The 19,065-nt window shown below is 52.0% G+C and overlaps 3 protein-coding genes across 5 annotated transcripts in view; 1 reads left to right on the top strand and 2 right to left on the bottom strand.

Moving 5' to 3' along the window:
* DCAF1 (DDB1 and CUL4 associated factor 1) overlaps positions 1-1,347 on the top strand; it is a 48,696-nt gene extending 47,349 nt beyond the window's left edge. For 2 of the 3 annotated variants that reach the window (XM_050904494.1, XM_050904492.1), the window contains exon 23: positions 930-1,347. In XM_050904494.1, coding sequence (XP_050760451.1) covers positions 930-988 — 59 coding nt within the window. In that variant the 3' untranslated portion in view covers positions 989-1,347. Of the gene's footprint in view, positions 1-14; positions 71-929 lie in introns of all 3 variants that reach the window. The other variant, XM_050904495.1, reaches the window with a different exon arrangement.
* Positions 1,348-7,437: 6,090 nt separating this feature from the next.
* RBM15B (RNA binding motif protein 15B) lies at positions 7,438-10,641 on the bottom strand. Its single transcript, XM_050904558.1, is given in 3 exon segments — positions 7,438-10,127; positions 10,244-10,328; positions 10,330-10,641. Coding segments are annotated over 3 exon segments (2,652 nt in total). The 3' UTR covers positions 7,438-7,872.
* Positions 10,642-11,069: 428 nt separating this feature from the next.
* On the bottom strand, positions 11,070-16,424 carry MANF (mesencephalic astrocyte derived neurotrophic factor). The gene is made up of 4 exons (XM_050904949.1): positions 16,308-16,424; positions 13,538-13,665; positions 12,559-12,700; positions 11,070-11,369 (listed from the first exon to the last, which is right to left on the bottom strand). The coding sequence occupies exons 1-4, from the start codon at positions 16,393-16,395 to the stop codon at positions 11,185-11,187; spliced, it is 543 nt and encodes a 180-aa protein (XP_050760906.1). The 5' UTR covers positions 16,396-16,424; the 3' UTR covers positions 11,070-11,184.
* Between the last annotated feature and the right edge of the window lie 2,641 nt (positions 16,425-19,065).

Raw genomic sequence — 19,065 nt, 5'->3', positions numbered from 1 at the left:
TTTTTAACACCTAGTTAACTGCAGCATCCAATGAATTCACATAAGAAAGAGAGTCAACGTCACTTCTAAGGTAAGGCAGGAGACCTCTTGCTGCCAGAGCTGCTACCCCTTCCCTCTTGCACAACTGAGGGAGGAGAGATCTTATGTTTTAAGATAAAAAGCAAGTGTGTGTGTATGACTGCTTCTGGCAAATCCTTTCATGTCTTCTTTCTGTACCACAATGAAGAAAACCAGGAAAAGCACAATTTTCAGGTCACCTTTAATGAGTACCATGTAGTTAAATTCATTATAGAAACCTTTGGGTTGGTAGAGGAAGGTTCTAGTTGTGGATGTATGGATTGTTCCTCCTCAGTGGGGAGGTCTCCTGCTGTGCTGTGCAGAGGGGAGTGACAGGCCAGTAAGAACCTAGTACTGAGAAAGTCTGGGTGTAACTTACTGCATAATGAATTAGCCCCATGGACATTATACAGAGGCCATATTTCACCACATCAGATTGGTGGAACTGTCAAGCTTGCTTTCAAATAACAGCTGTGAGGAATGACTGCCAGATCTGTCCAGCCCCCAGCATGAAGAGCTGTTGCACTTGTGCAGGCAGCTCGTGTGCAGGTAACTTACTGCTGGTGTCCTTTTCCCCATCTTGTCATGGGAAAACACCTCCCAGCTAATAGAAACTGCACTTGCTAAAGCTGCGCTCCTCTTGACCCTCTGTTTTAACCAGGGGAAGAAAGCTCTGGTGCAGATTTGCTAACTGCTTTTGATTGATTTGAAATGCACTAATGGTGCTAGCTGCCTCCGTCATTGCTGGGGAGTTGCTGGTCTCAAGCAGGTGGTGGCTATCTCTTGTAACTACGAATACATTGCCTTGCTTAGCAGCCCTGACAGCTGTGTTCTTCCACAAACCAAACATAACCTACATGTCTCCTTTTCAGCCGACAGCTCAGATAACTCTGACTTGGAGGACGACATAATCCTGTCTCTGAATGAGTGAGGAGTGACTGCCAAGCAGGGTATTGGCAGGAGGAGATGCTCCCTTCCCAGCAGAAGACCGGAGACCAAATTGGAAACCGATTCTGAGCACCCCAACCCTTTTTCTCCTGGGAAAACCTGAGGAACTCCAGCCCATCCGCTGTGTTGGTTTGAGTCAGTTTGAGGCTCGGGGCTAAGTCCGAGGCTCTACAATAAAGAGACCTGGGGTTAGGCCTCTTTTCTCTCTGCCTTTTTTTTTATTTTTTATTTTAGGCCGAGATGACTCTCCTCTTCAAGGAAACTTCTGAAGATATTTCACAATATATTTTCTTTGTATAAAGTTCTTTCCTAAAGAACAGAAATAGTTTTATATATATTAAAAAAAAAAAAAAAAAAGGCAGGTGTTCTAGTAAAGAGGGGATGAACTTTGTATTCCTGTAGTACCTTGTTACCATGGGGTAGGTTCGGGGGAGAAAAATTGTTTAAAATTAAAAGAAGAGGCATTTTTATGCAACTACTAAGTGAAGTAAGAGGATCATGGTTTCTAATATTGTTGAGGAGTGAGAATATTTTTATTTTAAATATGATTTTATTTTTAAAAAAAAAAAGCAACAGGTGTTAACACCTGCTAGTGCGCCAGTGTGTTTCAGATGCTTTTGTCCTCCAGGGAAGAGCCCCGGGGGTGTTTGGTAACTGAACGTACAGGCTGTTTAAAGCAGAGATTCTTGCTGTGATACCGGCTATAGTGGGAGGCTGAAATCCTGGCTTGGCCTAGTCAGAGCCTGGTATTCCTGAAGACACGGGGATCTGGGATTGAAGTTTGAGCCCTCTTTCTCCCCTCTGCCCTTTGTGGTTCAAGTTTTTTAATCTCCTCTCCCCCCCCCGCCCTCTGTGTGGAAACTGCAAATTGAAGGCCTTTTTCTTTAATGTAAAGTGTATTTATTAAAAAATTAAATACAAATCCTGTCTCTGTTTATGGCTGTGAATAGTAGCCATGCATTCCTCTGCCACCCATGCAAAAGCGGTGCTCTGTGCACCTGAGGAGCTCAGCCAGAGAGCAGCTATGTGTAGCTAGTGGCCTGGCTGCAATAAGGAAGGGCAAAGTAAACAAGGGGTGAGATTTCTGAGAGTGCAGGTTCCACCTGCTACTCCAGTCCACGGGGACTCCCTGAGGTGCGTGATGGACACTTTGCAGCACCCATGGGTTCAAATTTGACTCGTTGGTTTGCCTGACAGCCTTGAATTCTCAGTGGGATTGTGGGCAGCACGGCACCGCACGCTCACTGTGTTGTGTGGGAGCTGGAAGGTGCTGCTAACGCCAGGCTGTGATTTTGTTTAAAGATGCACCAGAATATCCACTCTGCGGTTCAGCCACAGGAAGCGCAGTGAGCTGCAGGGAGCTCTCACCACCTTGCTGGTGTCAGAAGGCGGGAGCAGCGTTGGGCCTCCTGATCCATGTGTGGTTTGGCATTACATAGGCTGCCTTGTGGCTATACTGGCAGAAGGCAAATTAGGTGCTCCTGTTTGTACATGAAAAGAGGCCCTGCCCTTAGAAGGGGATGAAAAAAACTGCAGTTGAGTGATTTCACTGTACAGCACACAACTGCACAGCTTAGTTCTGTGAGTCAGAACTGGAAGGTAAGTGTGCTCATTGGTTGCTTGGATAAGGCCACTAAATGTGCTATTTATTCCCAGGTGTTCAGATAACATCCACTCAACTTTTTACCCTTTCTCTGTTTTGCCCACTTTCGGAACAGGGTTTGAGGCAGAACAGGGAGCTGGAGGCTTCTTACTCCTTGACACTACAGCAAGTTTTCCACCAAGAACCGTGCTCATTTCAACTAAGGCTCAAGGTTTCATTGCTTGAAGAGGAAGGATTTTCTTTTTAACCAAGAGAAGGGATAGCTTTTCTTCCCTCCAGCATCGCATCTACTTAATGCATTACCCAGGGCTGCTTGTTAATAATTAAAAAGAAAGGTTCTGCTGCAACTTATAATGGATAATTGTACCCTACAGAGTTGATAAAGACGAACGAGTTGCGATTACTACAGCATTTAAGACCAGCAATTGGAGCAGCATTCTGATTAAATGAGGGGATTGAAAATCAGATATGCCATCCAACAGCTGTGGAAGTCAGCCTCTGCCTTATCAAAAAACATCTTACACAACTTTACCTTAGAAAATGTGCTGCTCAGGAGGAGAAAAAAAAATACAAAGCATGTACTCAGCTACTAATAACAGAAGGAGATATGTGCCAGATGTCCGTATCTTGTTCTGGCATTATACCACAGCTATGATCAGCTGCATCTATTGCTGGTTTGGGCCAGGCTATCTCGGAGAAATTTACCAGCTAGTTTTGTGAGACAGAACCAAACCATCTAGGATGGAGCTCCTATTTGTAAATTTGATTTGAAACTGGGCTGCTGTAAGTATATGTGCCATCCCTCCCCTCCCACACCTATCCTAACTTTGTTGAATAGAGCCAAAGGGAGCGTGCTCAGGCCTTAGCCTGCGGCTAAGGAGGCAGGGCCCGGCTGCTGCAGCCTGCAGGTCCCCAAACCTGCTGAAGCCAGCCCCCTCTGCCTGTCCTGGGCAGGCTCTCAGCCTCTCCCCTTGCTTATTGCAGAGCTGCTGGAGTTAAATACACAACTGCGGGGGAGGCTGCCTGCATCCCATGCTACCCCCTTTGTTCTTGCAGGGCATCATTTAAGAGTGCTGGGGAGTAGGGTGACTGTAACAGGCTCAGTGCAAAATGGGGATTCAGAATTGAGGACTAGCAGCGGTTTGTTTGTTTGTTTTTGTCAGGCCATAATTCTGCAACTACTTGGGATGGGGGAAATGCCAGCATTTGGAAAATCACCTCTTCCCCTCGCATCATGATTTAATCTATTTAAAAGCATGGTGTTTGGAAGAAGTCCTATAATCTTCCTAAATACACACAGCACGTTGCTGATGTGATGCCATACAGTATTTCTTCTCCTATGCAGATGTTACAGACCTTGGCTTAGGGGGTGGAAGGGGCATTTAAATGTCCTGCCAGCTGGTGAAGACATATACCTACCTCTCTCTGCGATGGAGGGGAGCCTTTGCGTTTCCTCCCACGATGTGAGCAGAGACTAACCCAGCACCAGCCTGTGCCCTCACATCGGCATGGTCCTCTTCACTCTGTGACCAGACCACGAGCAACTGCTCGGCCTATTTGGTACACTGCAACACAGTTCCATGGAGTACAGGCTCTGTAACCACCATGACAGCAGCCTGGGAGGCTGCGTGCATATCTCTGCAGCACAGTGGTTCAAAGAAGTCTCATACAGGCCCTGGCTTGGAGAGCAGGGCAGAAACCTCAGGGCTGGTCCGTAGTTTAACCTGCATGTTAGCTAAGGGTAATAATCAAGGTATGATCGGCTCATTAGCACTGGTCATATGCACATGCTGGGCACCTGGGATGGCCTAGGGCTAGCCCTCTTGTCCATGTTTCTGTTGTAGTAAAGACGGCCAACAACTGATGTTAAAAAGAGGCTTTGTAAGACAGACTGTTTACTGAGTGGGTGTTTAAAAAAAAAAATGGAGCAACTCAGTCTAAACACTAATGCTCTCAGACCACCAAATGCACCATCTCACACCCTGGTCCTACTTCAAGTTTCAGATCACCCTCAAAGAGACTGAGACCATTACCCTGTTGTGATTACCTTACTGCCACTGCTGTACCGGGCTGAAAGACACCACCCCCACTGCCAAACCACCCCCCCAGCACTGTTACACCCACCATCTTCCAACATCACCGAGTGTCTTAGGCCTCCCAACTGCAGCCATGGTGTTCCTCCCACCCCCTCCACCATGTATCTTCTCCCCAGAACTGCATCCCATCCTAATTTAAGGGCCAAGTCTTGCAAGCTGTAAGATACAGGTGTAGTGTTATTTTGCTGTAACTATCTATCTATCTACCCTTTTTCAGGCCTGTTTCTCTTGGAACCAGCCTGGATGCATGCGTGAGGGGATGGGATGGCACACAGGTCTACAGGACAGGGGCCTTCAGCCTCAGCACAATCTGTCTGTTCAAGCAATGGCTGTGGCTCACTTGCATGCTGGGGAGCTGGGAAGGCTCAGGTCATCAGGTTAGAGGGCTGATGCTGCTTCTCTCCCAGGTGTTTTTTCCTTAAACTCTCTGACTTCTCATTTACACCTGTTAATTTGTTTGTAGGTGGGAGATTTGTTGGTCCTCTGTTCATGCACACATGCTCACAACCGTCAGCCACTTCACTGGCAAAAGAAATCCCATCATTAAAAATCTTATCCAACCAAAAGCTTGACAATGTTTGTCTTCTAAAAAACCTCCTACATTATTATTTACTTGTCTCAAAAGGGAAGTGGGAGATGCGGGATTTCTGGTGGTTCCCTGGCTTTGCCATCAAGCAGTTGCAGCTTTTATCATGTATTGATTTTTTTTTTCCTTCTGATTCCTCACATTCACACACCATAACACACACATGGACGCACACACAGACACACACACAAGGCCGTTCCACAGCAGCATGAGCTACAGCTCCCTGCCAGCAAGAAGCCAGCCAGGCATTTGTTACTGCACCACCACGCACTCTGCCTCAGACTGAACGGACATCTCCAACACGTAGGATACTCTGACAAAAAGCTCTAATCACTCTATGACTCTGGCCATAAGGGGTATTTAATAGCACTTGGTTTCAGATAACACTTAACGGTTACAATTGTTGACATTTGGCACTGTCTACATTACAACAGCATTGGGGACTCGGTCACAAGGTTAAAAGTCAGCGTCCTTGTAACTGTGTAAAACCAGGGGCAGTCCAGCTACCCTACGCCGTGCAGCCATGGTGCCGTGAAGGGGACCTCTGCGCTGCCCAGTGCAACCCAGTGGGTCAGCCTGGAGACACGGCTTGGCTGCTGGGAGCGGCAGAGTTGCTCCTCTGCTCCCACAGCGTAAATTGGCTTTCCCAGAGCCCTGCCGCTCCCAGCAGACGAGCCAGCTTACCTCTCACTGAACCATGCCCGCACACCATGGACAAAACCCTCCGTGGCCTTGTAGCTGTACTTGGGCCCTTACGGACAGAATTACGTTTTCTGGGGTACAGAAGATGCATCATCAAGTGAAATACTAACCCCCCTCATGATCACACTAACTCATTAGATTTACTTTTAATATAATCACAGTATTAAATGTTAAAAAAAAAAAAAAACAACCCCAAAACCAACAAACCAACCCATACTTGTTGATATCAATACATTATTAAATTAAGCAACCGCTCGTACATCATCAGCTGATGATGTCCCTACTGTGAAACTGCAGGGTTAAAAAATAAAAAAGAATAAAAGCATCATTAGACTGAGTTATGCTCCCTGCTATAGAGGTTTTGATACCAATCATACCTGAGAGCACAGTTTTAAAAGGGCCTTTGGCAGCCGCCAAGTGAGTCTGCTCGGTCACAGAGACTGGTGCAAGAAAGACTCTGGTTCTCCCAGGATTTTGTTCACTTGCTTACCACCAAAACAAACAAACAAAAAACCTGCAAATTTAAAGAAACTTCAAAATTTAGTGTTTCTAATCCCACACAATTTTCTGTAAGCCTCCTAAAATCTACAGGCATCATTTTAAAAAATAAAAATATCCCCAAACTGAACAGTGTGGATTTTAACTCAAATTTGAACTAGTTACCGCATCCTTACGTTACTGAGCAATCAATCAGAGGTGCAGATGTCCTGGCTTCTCTCCTGAACAACTGTCTCATACCACAGATAAAAAAGGTGATGGAACCATCCCATCTTAGATCTCCAGAGTTTCCTGCAGTCATAGACAGGTTACTTGCGGTAACATAACACATTTTCAGACAGCCAGACATATTTATCTTTTTTTTTTTTGTAAGCCTGCAAACAAGTTCCAACTTTAGCAAAAAAAAGTTTGCCGTTTATCTTTCAATAAAGGATTTCAGATAGTGCAACGTGATCGACTATGCAAATGGGCACCTACAGTTCACCAAAACCCTTTGTGCCCTTTATTTGCTTGTCTATATCTAATACAGGCCCAAGAGGGTTCCCCCTTAAATAACTTTTTTTTTTTCTCCTGCTTGGTTTTTTTCCTTTTATAAAAACTGGGAATGTCAAGCCTCTTTTTTTGTTTTACCCAAGAACTTCTATCTATCTGACTGAGACATGTATCAGGTGCTCTCAAACCTCACAGAATTGAATACAGAGCTGACTCCTTTGTAGCAAACTTTTCGCCAAGTATTAACTGTAATTTTTTTGCTGTGTATAAAACCCACTTCTATTCTTGATAAGGATTTGCTTCCTTGGCAGCTGGCTTCCTGGGAAGCTTCCATCCTCAAATACAGAATCAACAGGAATGCATCCAGACTCAAATTTATGAAATAAAAAGCAAACAGGACAAAAAAAAAAAAAAAAGATACAGAGCCAACCTTTCAGTCTCTCATACAGCACAAAGAAGAACCCCCCTTCCCCCTCCCACCTTGCAGGACACATATACAGAGACAGAGGAGGTGCAGGAGGCTGGGGTCTGAGAAACTGAAACGAGTTGGGACCATCACCTTCCAGCTCTTGACAGCACAGGGAACCAGCCCTTCCTGGGCCATAAAAACTAGGATACCGCACAAGTTTAGAAATCCATCAGTGAACAAGGCTTTACTGACAACTTTTCATACAGTTAAAAAATAAAAATACAGAACAACAGCGGACAGTGTCACATATTAAAAACGAATAAAATGGGCTCTATTTAAATGGTATTAAAATTAATTAGAAACTAAAAATCTTACCACTTTGGTCGAGGTGTTTTGAGCCTCCACCAAAATGATTGGCCTTAAAAACAACTGGGTTGTGTGACACACAAAGAAAACATGGAATCTGAAAAGACAGTGTGGGCTAGGCAGTGTCTTTGACTATAACTATCACCATATGTTCTTCTTCTAACTTTCCCAATGTCCTTAGTGCTGACTGGAGGTACTGCTGAGAGAATTCACAAGGAGGGAACGCGTAAAGCATGCCTGTGCTGTCTCTGCCCTTCGCCCCTCCCACGGGCAGGCTGATAACCCCAGCAGCCTGCTTCTGTTTCAAGTAGGAGACCAGATTCCTGAGAAGCCGTCGCTGCAAGCCAGGCTCTACAACAGGGAAGGTCCCCTCAGCCCCTGCCCCTGCTGGGGCGGATTGGGTCGCCAGGAGCACAGCGTAGCCGTTGGGGCTGCCTTGTTTGATACGGCGAGTTACTTCATCCAGCTTGGGCTGGTCGAGCCGAAGTCTCTGAGCGATTTTGAGCTGCGTTAACTTCCCGCCGGATGAATGGTCTTTAAGGAGTCCGTTGATGACACCGAGGTCTCCCTCCAGGATGTGCATAGAGGTGGGGAAGCAGCTGTTTTTTAGCACAAGAAGCCCATTCCAAGCAAGTTGCAGTGTCTGAGCGTATTCCGATAAATTCTTTAGCTTTTTGGTCTCAGATTTTGGCTCCTCGTGAGTTTTTGATTCCGATTCACCAGTTCGATGATTGCGTTCGCTGTCCCTTTTTTTAGGCTGGGGAGCATCGGATGCCTCACGATGGGGTTTCTCCTCAGTCGCATGACGATTGTTCTGAAGGGAGTTACTCTGCTCTTTCTCGGCCCCGGATTCTGTAGTGTGATTCTCCTTGCGAGCCCTGTCTGGGCTGCGGTCTAAAGCTGGCCCACTGGCCTTTGTCCTGCTTCTGTCCTCGTAAGGCGAGTGAGTAGTCCTCCCGCGGTCACTGGAAAGACTCCGGCGTTTCCGCCTCTCTTCCCACAGTTTGGGCACACTGCGATCGCTGTCGCTGCCCCAGCGCTCTCCGCTCCGGCTACGCACCGATCGGCTGTAGCTTTCCAAGTTGTTTCTGCGTTCAGCGTTTTTGGCAGGGCTGGCCCAGTCTGCCTCTGCAAAGCTCCTGTCTCTGTCCGAGTACAGGAGATGTGGAGGAGTCCTATCTCGCACCCTCAAGTCTTGCTCTAGGCTTCTGTGTCTGCTGTACCCATCAGCTAGCAGTTCATAGTGCACGGGGAGCGGTGCAGGCTGGTACTGCTGCGGGTATCTCGTCTCTTCTGCTTTGGCAAAATCCACTCGGAGTCTCCTCTCCGGTCCGCCCAGAGGAAAGCCCCTCATCTGCGCGCAGGCAGCCTGGGCAGCATCCAAGCTTTCGTACTGGATGTAAGCGAAGCTGTCTCCCTTCACGTAGTCAATAGTCCTGATGCTGCCGAAGCGGTCGAACTCCCTCGCCAGGGCAGCCAAGGAAGTACTTGGGCCGAGACCACCCACCCACAGCCTGGTAGTAGGGTTGGCCTTCCCGTAGCCAATTTTGATAGGGTTCCTGCCGACAACGCGGCCCGACATGGCGACCTTGGCCCGATGCGCCATGTCCAAGTTTTGGAACTTGAGGAAAGCGTAAGCCCCACCTTGGCCCCGGGCAGGGCGCTTGATCACCACTTCTTCGATGATGCCGTACTTCTCAAAGGCACGTCTCAGCTCCACCTCCGAGACGTTGTGGTCCAGGTTGCCAATGAAGAGGTTGCGGGTCGCTCTCTGATCGTCCTCCGGCATCAGGTCTTCCTCAGCCACGATGGGGTAACTGTAAGGGCGGCCGCGCTCATCATACAGCCCGTAGTAATCCAGGGCCCTCTCCCGCTCCCGGGAGAGCCCGATGGCGGCCGCTTCCAAAGCGAAGGCGGCGGCCGCAGCATGAGCGTGCCTGGGCCGCGGCTCCCGCAGCAAGGGGCTGGTGACGGGAGAGAGCGATCTCTGCTTGTACTGGTAGGTGCTGTGGATGGGCGGCAGGTACCCCAGGGGCTCCGGAGAGGGCGCGGGGGGCGGCGTGCGGCTCCTCCGGCCCCCGCGCAGATATACCGGCTCCACCTTGAGGGGCCGATCGTAGAGGAGCAGCTGCCGAGCCCGGGCGTGCCGGCGGGCGTCGCGGGCGTCCCCGGGGTGTCGGAAGTTGACGTAGGCGACGCGGCCGAGCTCGGGCGTGTGGGAGAGTTTGACACTGATGTCCCCGGCGCCCCCCCCCGCGAAGCGCTGGAAGAGGCGGAACAGGCCGTCCTCCAGCAGCTGGTCGGGCAGGGCCGCGCTCAGCCCGCTCACCAGCAGCGTCTTGTACTCACAGGAGCCGGGCGGCTCCCCGGCCAGGCCCGCCGAGCCCCCCAGCGGCGCCAGCAGCAGCGAGGGCGCGGCGCCCGGCGGCGGCCCGGCCAGCAGCAGCGAGGGGGCCACCACGGCGCCCGGCAGGGCCTTGGCCTTGGGCACGCCGAGCGCCCGGGACGAGGAGGAGGACGAGGAGGAGGAGGAGGGGGCGGCCTGGCTGCCGCCGCGGGCGCCCGAGGCCGAGCCGCTCCCCGCCGGGCGGTGGTTCGAGTCGCCGCCGCCGCCGCCGCCGCCGCCGCCGGCGCGCTCATCGCCGCGGTGGCTGCGGGAGCTGGAGCCGCCGCCGCCGCCGCCGCCGCTGGTGGTGCCGCCGCCGCCGCCGCTGCCGCCGCCGGGCGTGGACTTGTCCCGGCTGCTGCGGGAGGCGCCCGAGCTCCGGTGCGGGCCGCGCCGGCTGCTGCTCTCGCGTTCGCGTTCGCGGGGCCGCTTGGCGGCGGCGGCGCGGCCTCCCCCAGCCCCCGGCGGGCTGGAGTCCCGTTCGCTGCCCCGCTTCATGGCGCCGGGGCCCGCGGCTCAGGAGACGCCTCCGGCGGCCGCCGCCATCTTGGACAAAAGGGAACGAAGGCGGCTCCGGCCGCCGCGCCGCGCGGGCTGTACGTCATCGCCCCGCGTCCCGCCGCATGGCGGCGTCAGGGGCGCGATGGCGCCGCACGGCGACGTGACGCAAGAGCGCCTCCTGCCTCCGGGACGGACGGCCGCACGTGACGGCGGGCGACCAATCGCGAAAGGTGGCGGCGCGCGCCCTGCAAAACCCCGCCCCCTGCCGAGTGGAGGGGGTGCGCGTGCGCGCGCGCGAGTGAGAACGGCGCCCTGGGCGGGGAGCGCGCTCCCGCCGGAGAGGCGTGGGGGAGGGTGGTGGTGGGAGTGGTGGGATCTGGGGGAGGGGTGTGTGTCCCGCAATCACGTCACACGGCACGTGTCCGCCCGGTGGAGACCGTTGCACTTTAATGAACGTCCCGTACAGCGCGCGCCGCCTCAGCTACCGCCGCCGGGGGCGCGCGCGTCGGCCGCCTCCGCGCCGGGCCCGGCCGCCGCCCCTCAGAGGTCTGCGCGGGCGCCGGCGGCCCGCGGCGCGTACTTGGGCATCAGTTCGTGGATCCTGCGGATGAAGTCGGACTTCTCGGCGCAGCCCTTGCACGCCTCGCCCCAGTCGTCGAGGATCCGCCGCAGCTCCTTGACGCGCAGCTTGCGCAGGTCGGCGGTGCTCAGGTCGATCTGCTTGTCTGCGGGGAGAGCAGAGCCGCGCTCAGCCGCAGGGCCGGGGGGGGGGCCCGGCCGCCGCCTCCGCCCCGGGGCAGGGGGGGGCACCCCCCCCTCCGCCCGGCACCGCGGAGGAGGCCGGTGCGTTTGTGTGCGGAGACGGCGAGGAGAGGAGCCCGGCGGTGAGGGGTCCGACGGCGGCGGCTGCTGCTGCGGAGACCGGTACGGGAGGCGAGGAAGGCACAATGCAAGAGGGAGAGAGGTGCCGGGCTCCCGGAGGGTGGAAGGAACGTCTAAGTTAGGCTTCTGACAGCAGATAAGGTTTTGAACACTAAAAGTCACTATTAGAAGCCAGAAAGTTTCGCTGCAGCTTACATGTAGGAGTTCCACAATAGCCCCGAGAGCCCCTTTATTATACGAGCAGCAATACTTTAATTCTCTCTTCCACTGGATAAATAAAAGGTAGCAGAGTGATTTCAGAGGAAAGGTAAGCAAGTGACAACAACAAAAAGCTTTTTAGGAAGCAACAGGACATCAGTATGAGACATGAGGAGTATAAAGACCCACAATCCAAGGGGTGTCTCCAGGGAAGATAAGGGCAGAGATATAGGAAAGCAGTCAGAAGGAGGGATTTCCAAGACTGTTCTTCGTATTAGTCTTTTCAGGAAGAGTACGTCATCTAGGAACGCGAGAGTTCAAGGAAGGTGGTAAGAAACAGAGTGCTGAATGCTCTCAGCAGACACCAGAGGAGGCGAGAAAGAAGTGTTTATCAACCCACTACTGGCAAACATAAGAGCAGCTACGACTACAGAGCTTGGCTAAGGGCTCAAACCCTGTGTACAAGAGACATCATCCCAGGCCGTAGGACACACCTGGCTGCTCCCCAGGATGAGCTTTACTGCACGCTCTCCTAATACGATATTCCAAAGAGTGATTTGAGCACAGTAGTGCTGATATGCCTGGGAGTGACTTATTTCAAGGCAGATCAGTGGCTCTGCAGAAGCTAAAAAGGGTTAGTAGCCAACAGTCTTACCTGAGCATCTCCATAGAACTCTCTAGGATGTTCATGGAGAGCAACCCAGGTTGTGCAACCTAACTAGGCGAGTGATCTTGCTGCAGAACTTAGGCCTGAGTAGTTTTAGTATGCTGTCTTACCCCAATGATCCATACCCCAGAAAAGCATGGGCATTTCCCCTTATGCTGGCAACTCACCGTATTTTAGTTCACAGATCTGACTGTCTTTCTTCTTTAGTTTCTCACAGATCTTTTCCACGGGGATGTGGTGACTCATGGGCTTTGATACCTCGTTAATGATTTTGGTGGCTGCATCACTTGTGGCCCCAACATAATAGCACTAGAGGGAAGAAAAGAATGAGGTGGGGATGCATGGAAAAATGCTTCTAAAAGGAGAGTTTTCTATCCATCTTCTCTCCTCACTTGGTTTTGCAGCTAGATGTTTACTGTTACAGAACCTTTCCAAGTGACTGCTACAGACAGGCAAAAGGAAGCCTAACTCTGAGCCCAGGGTACTGAGCAGGCGTTTCCCATCACACTGCTTTTAAAGCTGTTGAGGCTGGTTGTCTTGTTTCTCAACTTTTAAAAAAATTGAATTGGATTAAGAATAAAGTCTTCTTCATTCAAGGAGAAAGACTTTCTGAAGCGTTTCCCCTCTGCATTTCTGATGGTGTCTCTCTGTAGTTCTCTTCTTAGGAGAGTTCAGGGCCTTTTCCTTGGGGCTCTTCATTTGCCGATCGCCTTCTGGTTTTAGTTAGGGCAATTTGGTTTCCCTTTATTTAGTTTTCAGCTCAACAGCCAAAGAGCATAAATATTTTAACAGCCTATATAGCACCCCAAACACAGTTTAGGGGACAAGGAAGTCCCACAGCAAATGAAAGCTTTGTAATCCCTAGTGCTTCAGTAACAGGGAGAAACAAGGTCAGCCAGTAAGATGTCTGTTAACAGATTGGGTTTTTTTTTCTTTTTTTTTTTTTTTTTTTAAGGTGAAGAGGTCAAACTCCTCAAGTCCTCTCTTACCAAAAAATACAGGACCAATTGTGGCCACAGAGCTAGGAAGGACAGCCCCTGGGAAGCCCTATCACGCAAACTCAGAAGCACTAGTTTCCCCTCGTTTGCCAAGTATTCTACAACTTATTCCCTCAAGAGGCAAGTATCATCGACTACTGCTACTTACCAGGCGGTTCTCTTTGCCTTTTGCTTCTTTGCAGGATTTCAAGAGCTCCTTTTCAATACTGGCAGGTGTGAACTCAACATCGTTGTCCTTTAGACTCTGGTAGAACCTTCCCAGGAACGTGACACACACTGGAAGGGAAGATGGATGGAGTTATCCGCCACTGCAGTAATCTCGTGGCAGCTCTTAGAGGGCACTTGCAGGGAAACAGAACAAGGGATTTGGAGAACAGAACTTCTAGAAGCTGCATTAGCAGTCAGTGACTTCACACACATTTGAGTAAGTCTTTCAGAGCACAGGTGAATCAACAATATGCCCCGGTATTTTTGGTGGGTTTTTGACAATCTGAGAAACCAGATCCATGGAAGTGTCCAGTGGCTTCTGTACACTGTCCTGAGTGAGCAGCAGGATTCAGCTGAGGGATACAGGACAAAACAGTGCCCGTGCAAAAATGTAAACTTAATTTTCTGTCTTATTCTTGCTGTTTTGGGAAGCAACTTGTCAGACCACAGGCTTCAAAACCAGTTCTGATTGAAAACCAACTCTCTACATAATCCCGTTACAGACTCTACATGTGCTGTTTTTAGTAATACGGTGTCACTGATTATCAAGTTGGTTCAGTTCACAGGCAAGTTATTTCCAAGAGAAAAAGAAATTATGTGATCACACACTATGTCCACTTGGCATGTTTCTCCTCTCTTCATTCCCACAAGCTTCTGAATCGGTTTCAGATTGGAAGAGGGAAGAATCTTAAAGATAATGAAACTCCCACAAGCGCACCAGCAGCTGAGAGGACAGATCCAGGTTCCTGCCTGTGAGAAGGGCACGTACAGCTTCGTCATTACGCTCTCCCTTTGGCAGCAGTCACTCCGCAGACGCTCCAGACTAAGCACAGCACACCCGCGTGTCACTGGGGAGGAGGGCAGACAGCTACGGCTACCGCAGCACGCGGGGTCTGTGCGACAGGGCGGCTGAGAGAGACACTGCGAGCTTGCCGAGGGTCAGGTTTCGCTCATTCTGCTGCTCACACAGCTCGCCTCTGAACATCAGCATCGCCTGGACCAAGCGCTCTGCGGCCCCACCAATTCCTGCAGCAGGACCTGTGGATTCTCAGGACTTCCAGGTGCGAGACAAGTGCCAGGCACTGGCCTGCCTCTAGAGGAGAGGTACAAGTTATGTCTTTTATGTGCTTTGTTATGTGCTTCCTGTCCCAACAGGAAGGGATCGGCCAATATCACTGTCATTAGCAACTTGTATTCAACTCTGAACACAAGCCGTGGCACAGGAAACAGGCAAATATAGGAGATTGAGCACGACCATCACGAAACCAAGTAGAAACTTACTCTCATTATAGCGAAACTAGAAGTAATTATAAGCTGGGCCATTTAGGAAAACATTTTTTGTATGCATACAACACCATCATTTACCTCACATCAGTTTGTCCCCAGTCACAGACACACACTGATGTCCACTGTGCGCTGTTTGGAAGTGAAAACGTTTGGAAAGAATCAAGATGCTGCAGGCAGTGGCACCGATGACTACACAACAGTAGAAACAAGTTTCCAACCTAGTGCTGGGACAGCAGCCGAAAGTTTTGATTTACTATGTTCCCTCCCCCTCCGTCTTACTGTTTCTCTCCCTACAAAAAGGAGGAAGGGGTGAGCATTAGTACCACACACTCCCAACCAGTTACTATAGCCCCACCTCAAGTTTTTCTTGCTTCACCTGGGACATCTGTTCTGTTCCACCATGCAAGAGCAGTTTAATTTGCTGTGCAGCTCAACAGCTTCCACCCCAGAGGCTTTTCTATTTAGGTGGTACGTAGAGCGCCCAGTTTGATTTAGATCAGCTGAACACCGCTTCTGCCTTTACGCGTTAGAGAGAGGACACCCAGCGCTCCAGCGGTCGGTGGTCAAAGCCGAGGTAAACGTAATACTGGGACGAGTAAGGGGGGAGTCCAGGTGAGCAAGTGCACTCGCTTCCTCCTGCTTGCTGCCTCGCAGCAGCTCCCTGCTTCGATGCTCCAGCCACCGACACCCGGCTCGGAGAGGAGGTGGGGGAGAGCGCTTCCCCGCGCCCCGGCTCGCAGATGCTGAGCTGTGAAAGACGAGAAGCGGACCTCCCCGGCCTGAAGAGGAGACGATCCAGTCTCCCGGGGTCGGCGCTTTCCTTTCCCGTGGGAGCTCTGCGCTACCGCTAACCCGGCTGGGGGGAGACCGGCAGCTTCTCGACCCGGCTACAGGACCTCCGGCAGGGAGGTCCCGGCCCCCTCCCGCGGGACGCAGGGGCCCCAGCCCGGGGGAGAGGGGGCACCGCCGGCAGCCCCGCCCCGCGCCTCCCGGGGGCGGCCGCTGCTCCCCCGCGGGCCGCCAGCTCCCCGAGCCGCTCAGCCGCCGCCGGCGTACCGCCCCGGCGGGCCGGCGCCGGGACCCGGCCACCTCCGAGCAGCGCTCCCGGCCCGGCCCGGCCCGGCCCGGCCCGGCGGCACTTGGGCGGACTTCGGAGACTTTTCCTGCCCCGGGAGGAACCGCTCCCGCCGGCCCGGCCCGGCCCCAGCCCCGGCGGCGCAGGGCTGTCACTGCCCTCCGTCGGCGGGGCGGGGGGCGACGGGGGCCCAGCCCCGAGGCCCGCCGCGGGGCTGCTCCGCGTCCCGGCCCCTCGCACCAGCGGGCGGGCCGGGCTGCGGGGAGGCGGCGGCAAGGAACGGCCTCACCCCGCCGGGCCCGGGGGCCGCCAGCCGGGCCCGCCCCCCCTCCAGCCCGGCCCCACTCACCCTCGCACTCCCCGTCGCGCAGGGCCCGGCTGCCGGCCGGCAGCAGGAGCAGGGCCAGCGCCGCCCAGAGCCCGTGGGCCGCCCGCATCCCGCCTCGCTCGGCAGCCCGCGCGCACTGCGCCCGCCGCACCGGCACCGGCACCGCCGCCCCCGCGCCGGCTCCCCCTGCCGCCGCCGCCCCATTGGCCCGCTCCCCGCCCGGCTTCCACGCTGCCCCCTCCCATTGGCCGCTCTGCGGCCTCCACGGGAGAGTTGGCGGCCGTTGATTGGGGGAGGCGGCGGAACGCCGGCGCGGTGGCGAGTTTCCCCGCCTCCCTTAGCCGCCATTTTTGTTAAGGGAAAAACGTCCTCGTGCGCTTCCTAACGGTTGCCTGCGGGCGCCATCTTCTAAAGGGGCAGATTCTCACACCTGCAGCGGGGCTGCGTGGAGGGGCGCGGCGGGGACGGCTCTGCCTTGGCTCGCGGTCAGTGCCTGCCTCGGGGCCGGGCTGAGCGGCACCCGCGGGCTGCGGCTGCCCAGGGTGGGCGCCGGGAGCAGGCGGGCAGCGCGGCGTGTCCCTTCGTCTGCTGGCTGTGGCAGGGCGGCCGTTTGGGGCGCGTGAGGGCGCGCTGGGGTGAGGCTGAGGAGACTGCCCGAGGCCCTCGAGCAGCGCGGGGTTTGGTGCCGACGGGAGCTTCAGGTTGCCGGGGTTCTGTTTTTCTCGGTTCCCGTGGGCTGAGGGTGTGTGGCGTGAGGCGAGGAGGGAGCTCGGCAGGGGAGAGGAGGAGCCGTCTGGGTGGGCGGCCATGAGGAGGGCCCAGCCTCCTGTGAGGGGCATCGAGCGGCTGCGGCAGGCTTCTCGGTCTTAGTGTCAACGCTGATAAAGCCCTTCATGGGTGCCTTTTGGTTATGCCTGTACACCCTGTGAGTTATAAGGCCTGAATTCTTTGAGGTGGGACAGCTGAAAGCTGAGTGTTGAAATAACAGCCTGAGTGCAGCTTGTTTCTGGCTTCTTGGGTGGTTGTTTTTGCGGAGTCAAGGAAACAAGGATTTTTTTTTTTTTTTTAAATTCCTAGTTACTGTCCCAGTCACTGGGCCTATCGCCTTTTGTTCCCAAAGCCCTCACAAGATGTGCTGGGAACTACCTTGAAAACTCCCCGACCCTATGAGCCTATCACTTAAATCCCTTTGAAGTTGTAGGCCGGTTGAGGGAGGAGTACACACCTGTTGATTGTTTCTTGTCTTGTGGGGCTATATGTTTAACTGTATGTGTCTTAGGATATCATTCTAGTAAAAGAAGGTAGAGGCAAAGTCATAGAGCCTTGTGCTACAGCAAGGGAGTGCACATCTTAGCTTGGTGGGTTCTCTTCGTACAGGAGGACTAATGAGGCAGCCTAGTTGTGCCTGCCCCAAGCAAAGCCATGGTAGGAGCTGTGGGCAATTTTTCAGTGTCTAAGTCTGAATTTTCTTGCAGGTCATCAGCTGCAAATTATAAGCCTGACGAGGTGAGACAGGCAGGATGGGGAGGAGGAGCAACCTGGTTCAGCAAAGGTCACGTAGCAGGTGAGTAGTAATTAGGACACTATCTTGCCAGTGTGAGTACATCACATGTGTTTATCAGATAGAAGAGGTGGCTTTTCACCTTTCTAGACCTTGTTATCTCTCAAAATGTGTTTATTAAGATTGGTAATGATATTATTGTCTTGGTTTTTTTTTTTTTTAATCAGTCCACAATGATTCCCAGAATTACTCAATATCAGTGTACTTTAGGAAGATTATTGGCTTTTCTAAATTTATGCTGATTGCCCACTAAAGTCAATTAGGCATGCAGAGAAGTGGTTACTTAAATTGCCCTTGTTTCTTATCAGGATAGTCGCCAAAAGAGCTGCAAGATGAAGTGGCTTATTAACTAGTTGGAAATAGGGCTTAAATTCAGAATTAGGAGAATTTAGGAGCTTTGCAATAAGGAGGAAGTTTAACTATCAAAGGAGTGCAGTTATGAAACAGATCTTCAAACAAAGTAGCAATTTTATACATCTTTATAGAACAGACTGTGTGACAAGATAGGAGTGATTTTATTTGGTTTTGGATTGGGAAATGAGCCTCTCTGTGTTTCAATATGGGATCCTCAAATGGCTCTGAGGAAGAGCAAAGACCTCTTTTGATTTTTTATTTTCTTCTTTTTATTTATAGTTTATTTTCCAACGTTCCAGCAGCTAGGAAGGATTGCCTTCATTTTACCTTCTGCTTCTTTTTTGATCCATGGTGAGGTTTCTAGGGTTCTGTTCGTTCCACCACCCTCCAGCCACTGTCTCTCTGGAGCATTAGGGATTTTTCATGTCTGAAACCTGGGTGATGGACAGCTTGTGCTGGTCCTCAGTGATGTTGGGACATTCTGAATGTTACCAGTCTAAGTTGGATGGGTGTTAAAAAAGCAAAAAACTTTTCTTTTTTTTCCCTTCTTTTCTTTTTCTTAAATGTAGTCCTTAATTTCCACATGTATAAGCAGTAAGTGGTAATATTCAGAAGACAGGGTGGGCCTCAGAGATCTTCCTGCAGTGTCATGTGCTCAGGATACTTTGAGATGTATCAAGATTCATGATTCCTAGTGTCTATCTTTTAAAAGTGATTGGGCTGAGGATTTAGTTCTGGATGTAAAAGTTGGTTGTTTTTATTGTTTAAAAGCCCCTCAGTTGTTAAGGAGGCTTTAGCTCCTGTTTTACTGTCACATTTTAATGTTTGAGTTAAAACTATAGCTGCAGGAGGATATTCATCAAT

This window comes from Gymnogyps californianus, chromosome 13 (assembly GCF_018139145.2).
Source record: "Gymnogyps californianus isolate 813 chromosome 13, ASM1813914v2, whole genome shotgun sequence".
Lineage (NCBI taxonomy): Eukaryota > Metazoa > Chordata > Aves > Accipitriformes > Cathartidae > Gymnogyps > Gymnogyps californianus.
This window is presented reverse-complemented; position numbering and strand designations above follow the sequence as displayed.

Coding starts and splice junctions, on each gene's coding strand:
- MANF (XM_050904949.1), bottom strand. CDS start 16,395: ATGCGGGCGGCCCACGGGCTCTGGGCGGCGCTGGCCCTGCTCCTGCTG. Junction 12,701..13,537: donor AAGGCAAAGAGAACCGCCTG/GTAAGTAGCAGT, acceptor TCTTCCCTCTAG/TGCTATTATGTTGGGGCCAC. Junction 11,370..12,558: donor GATCTGTGAACTAAAATACG/GTGAGTTGCCAG, acceptor CTCTCCCCGCAG/ACAAGCAGATCGACCTGAGC.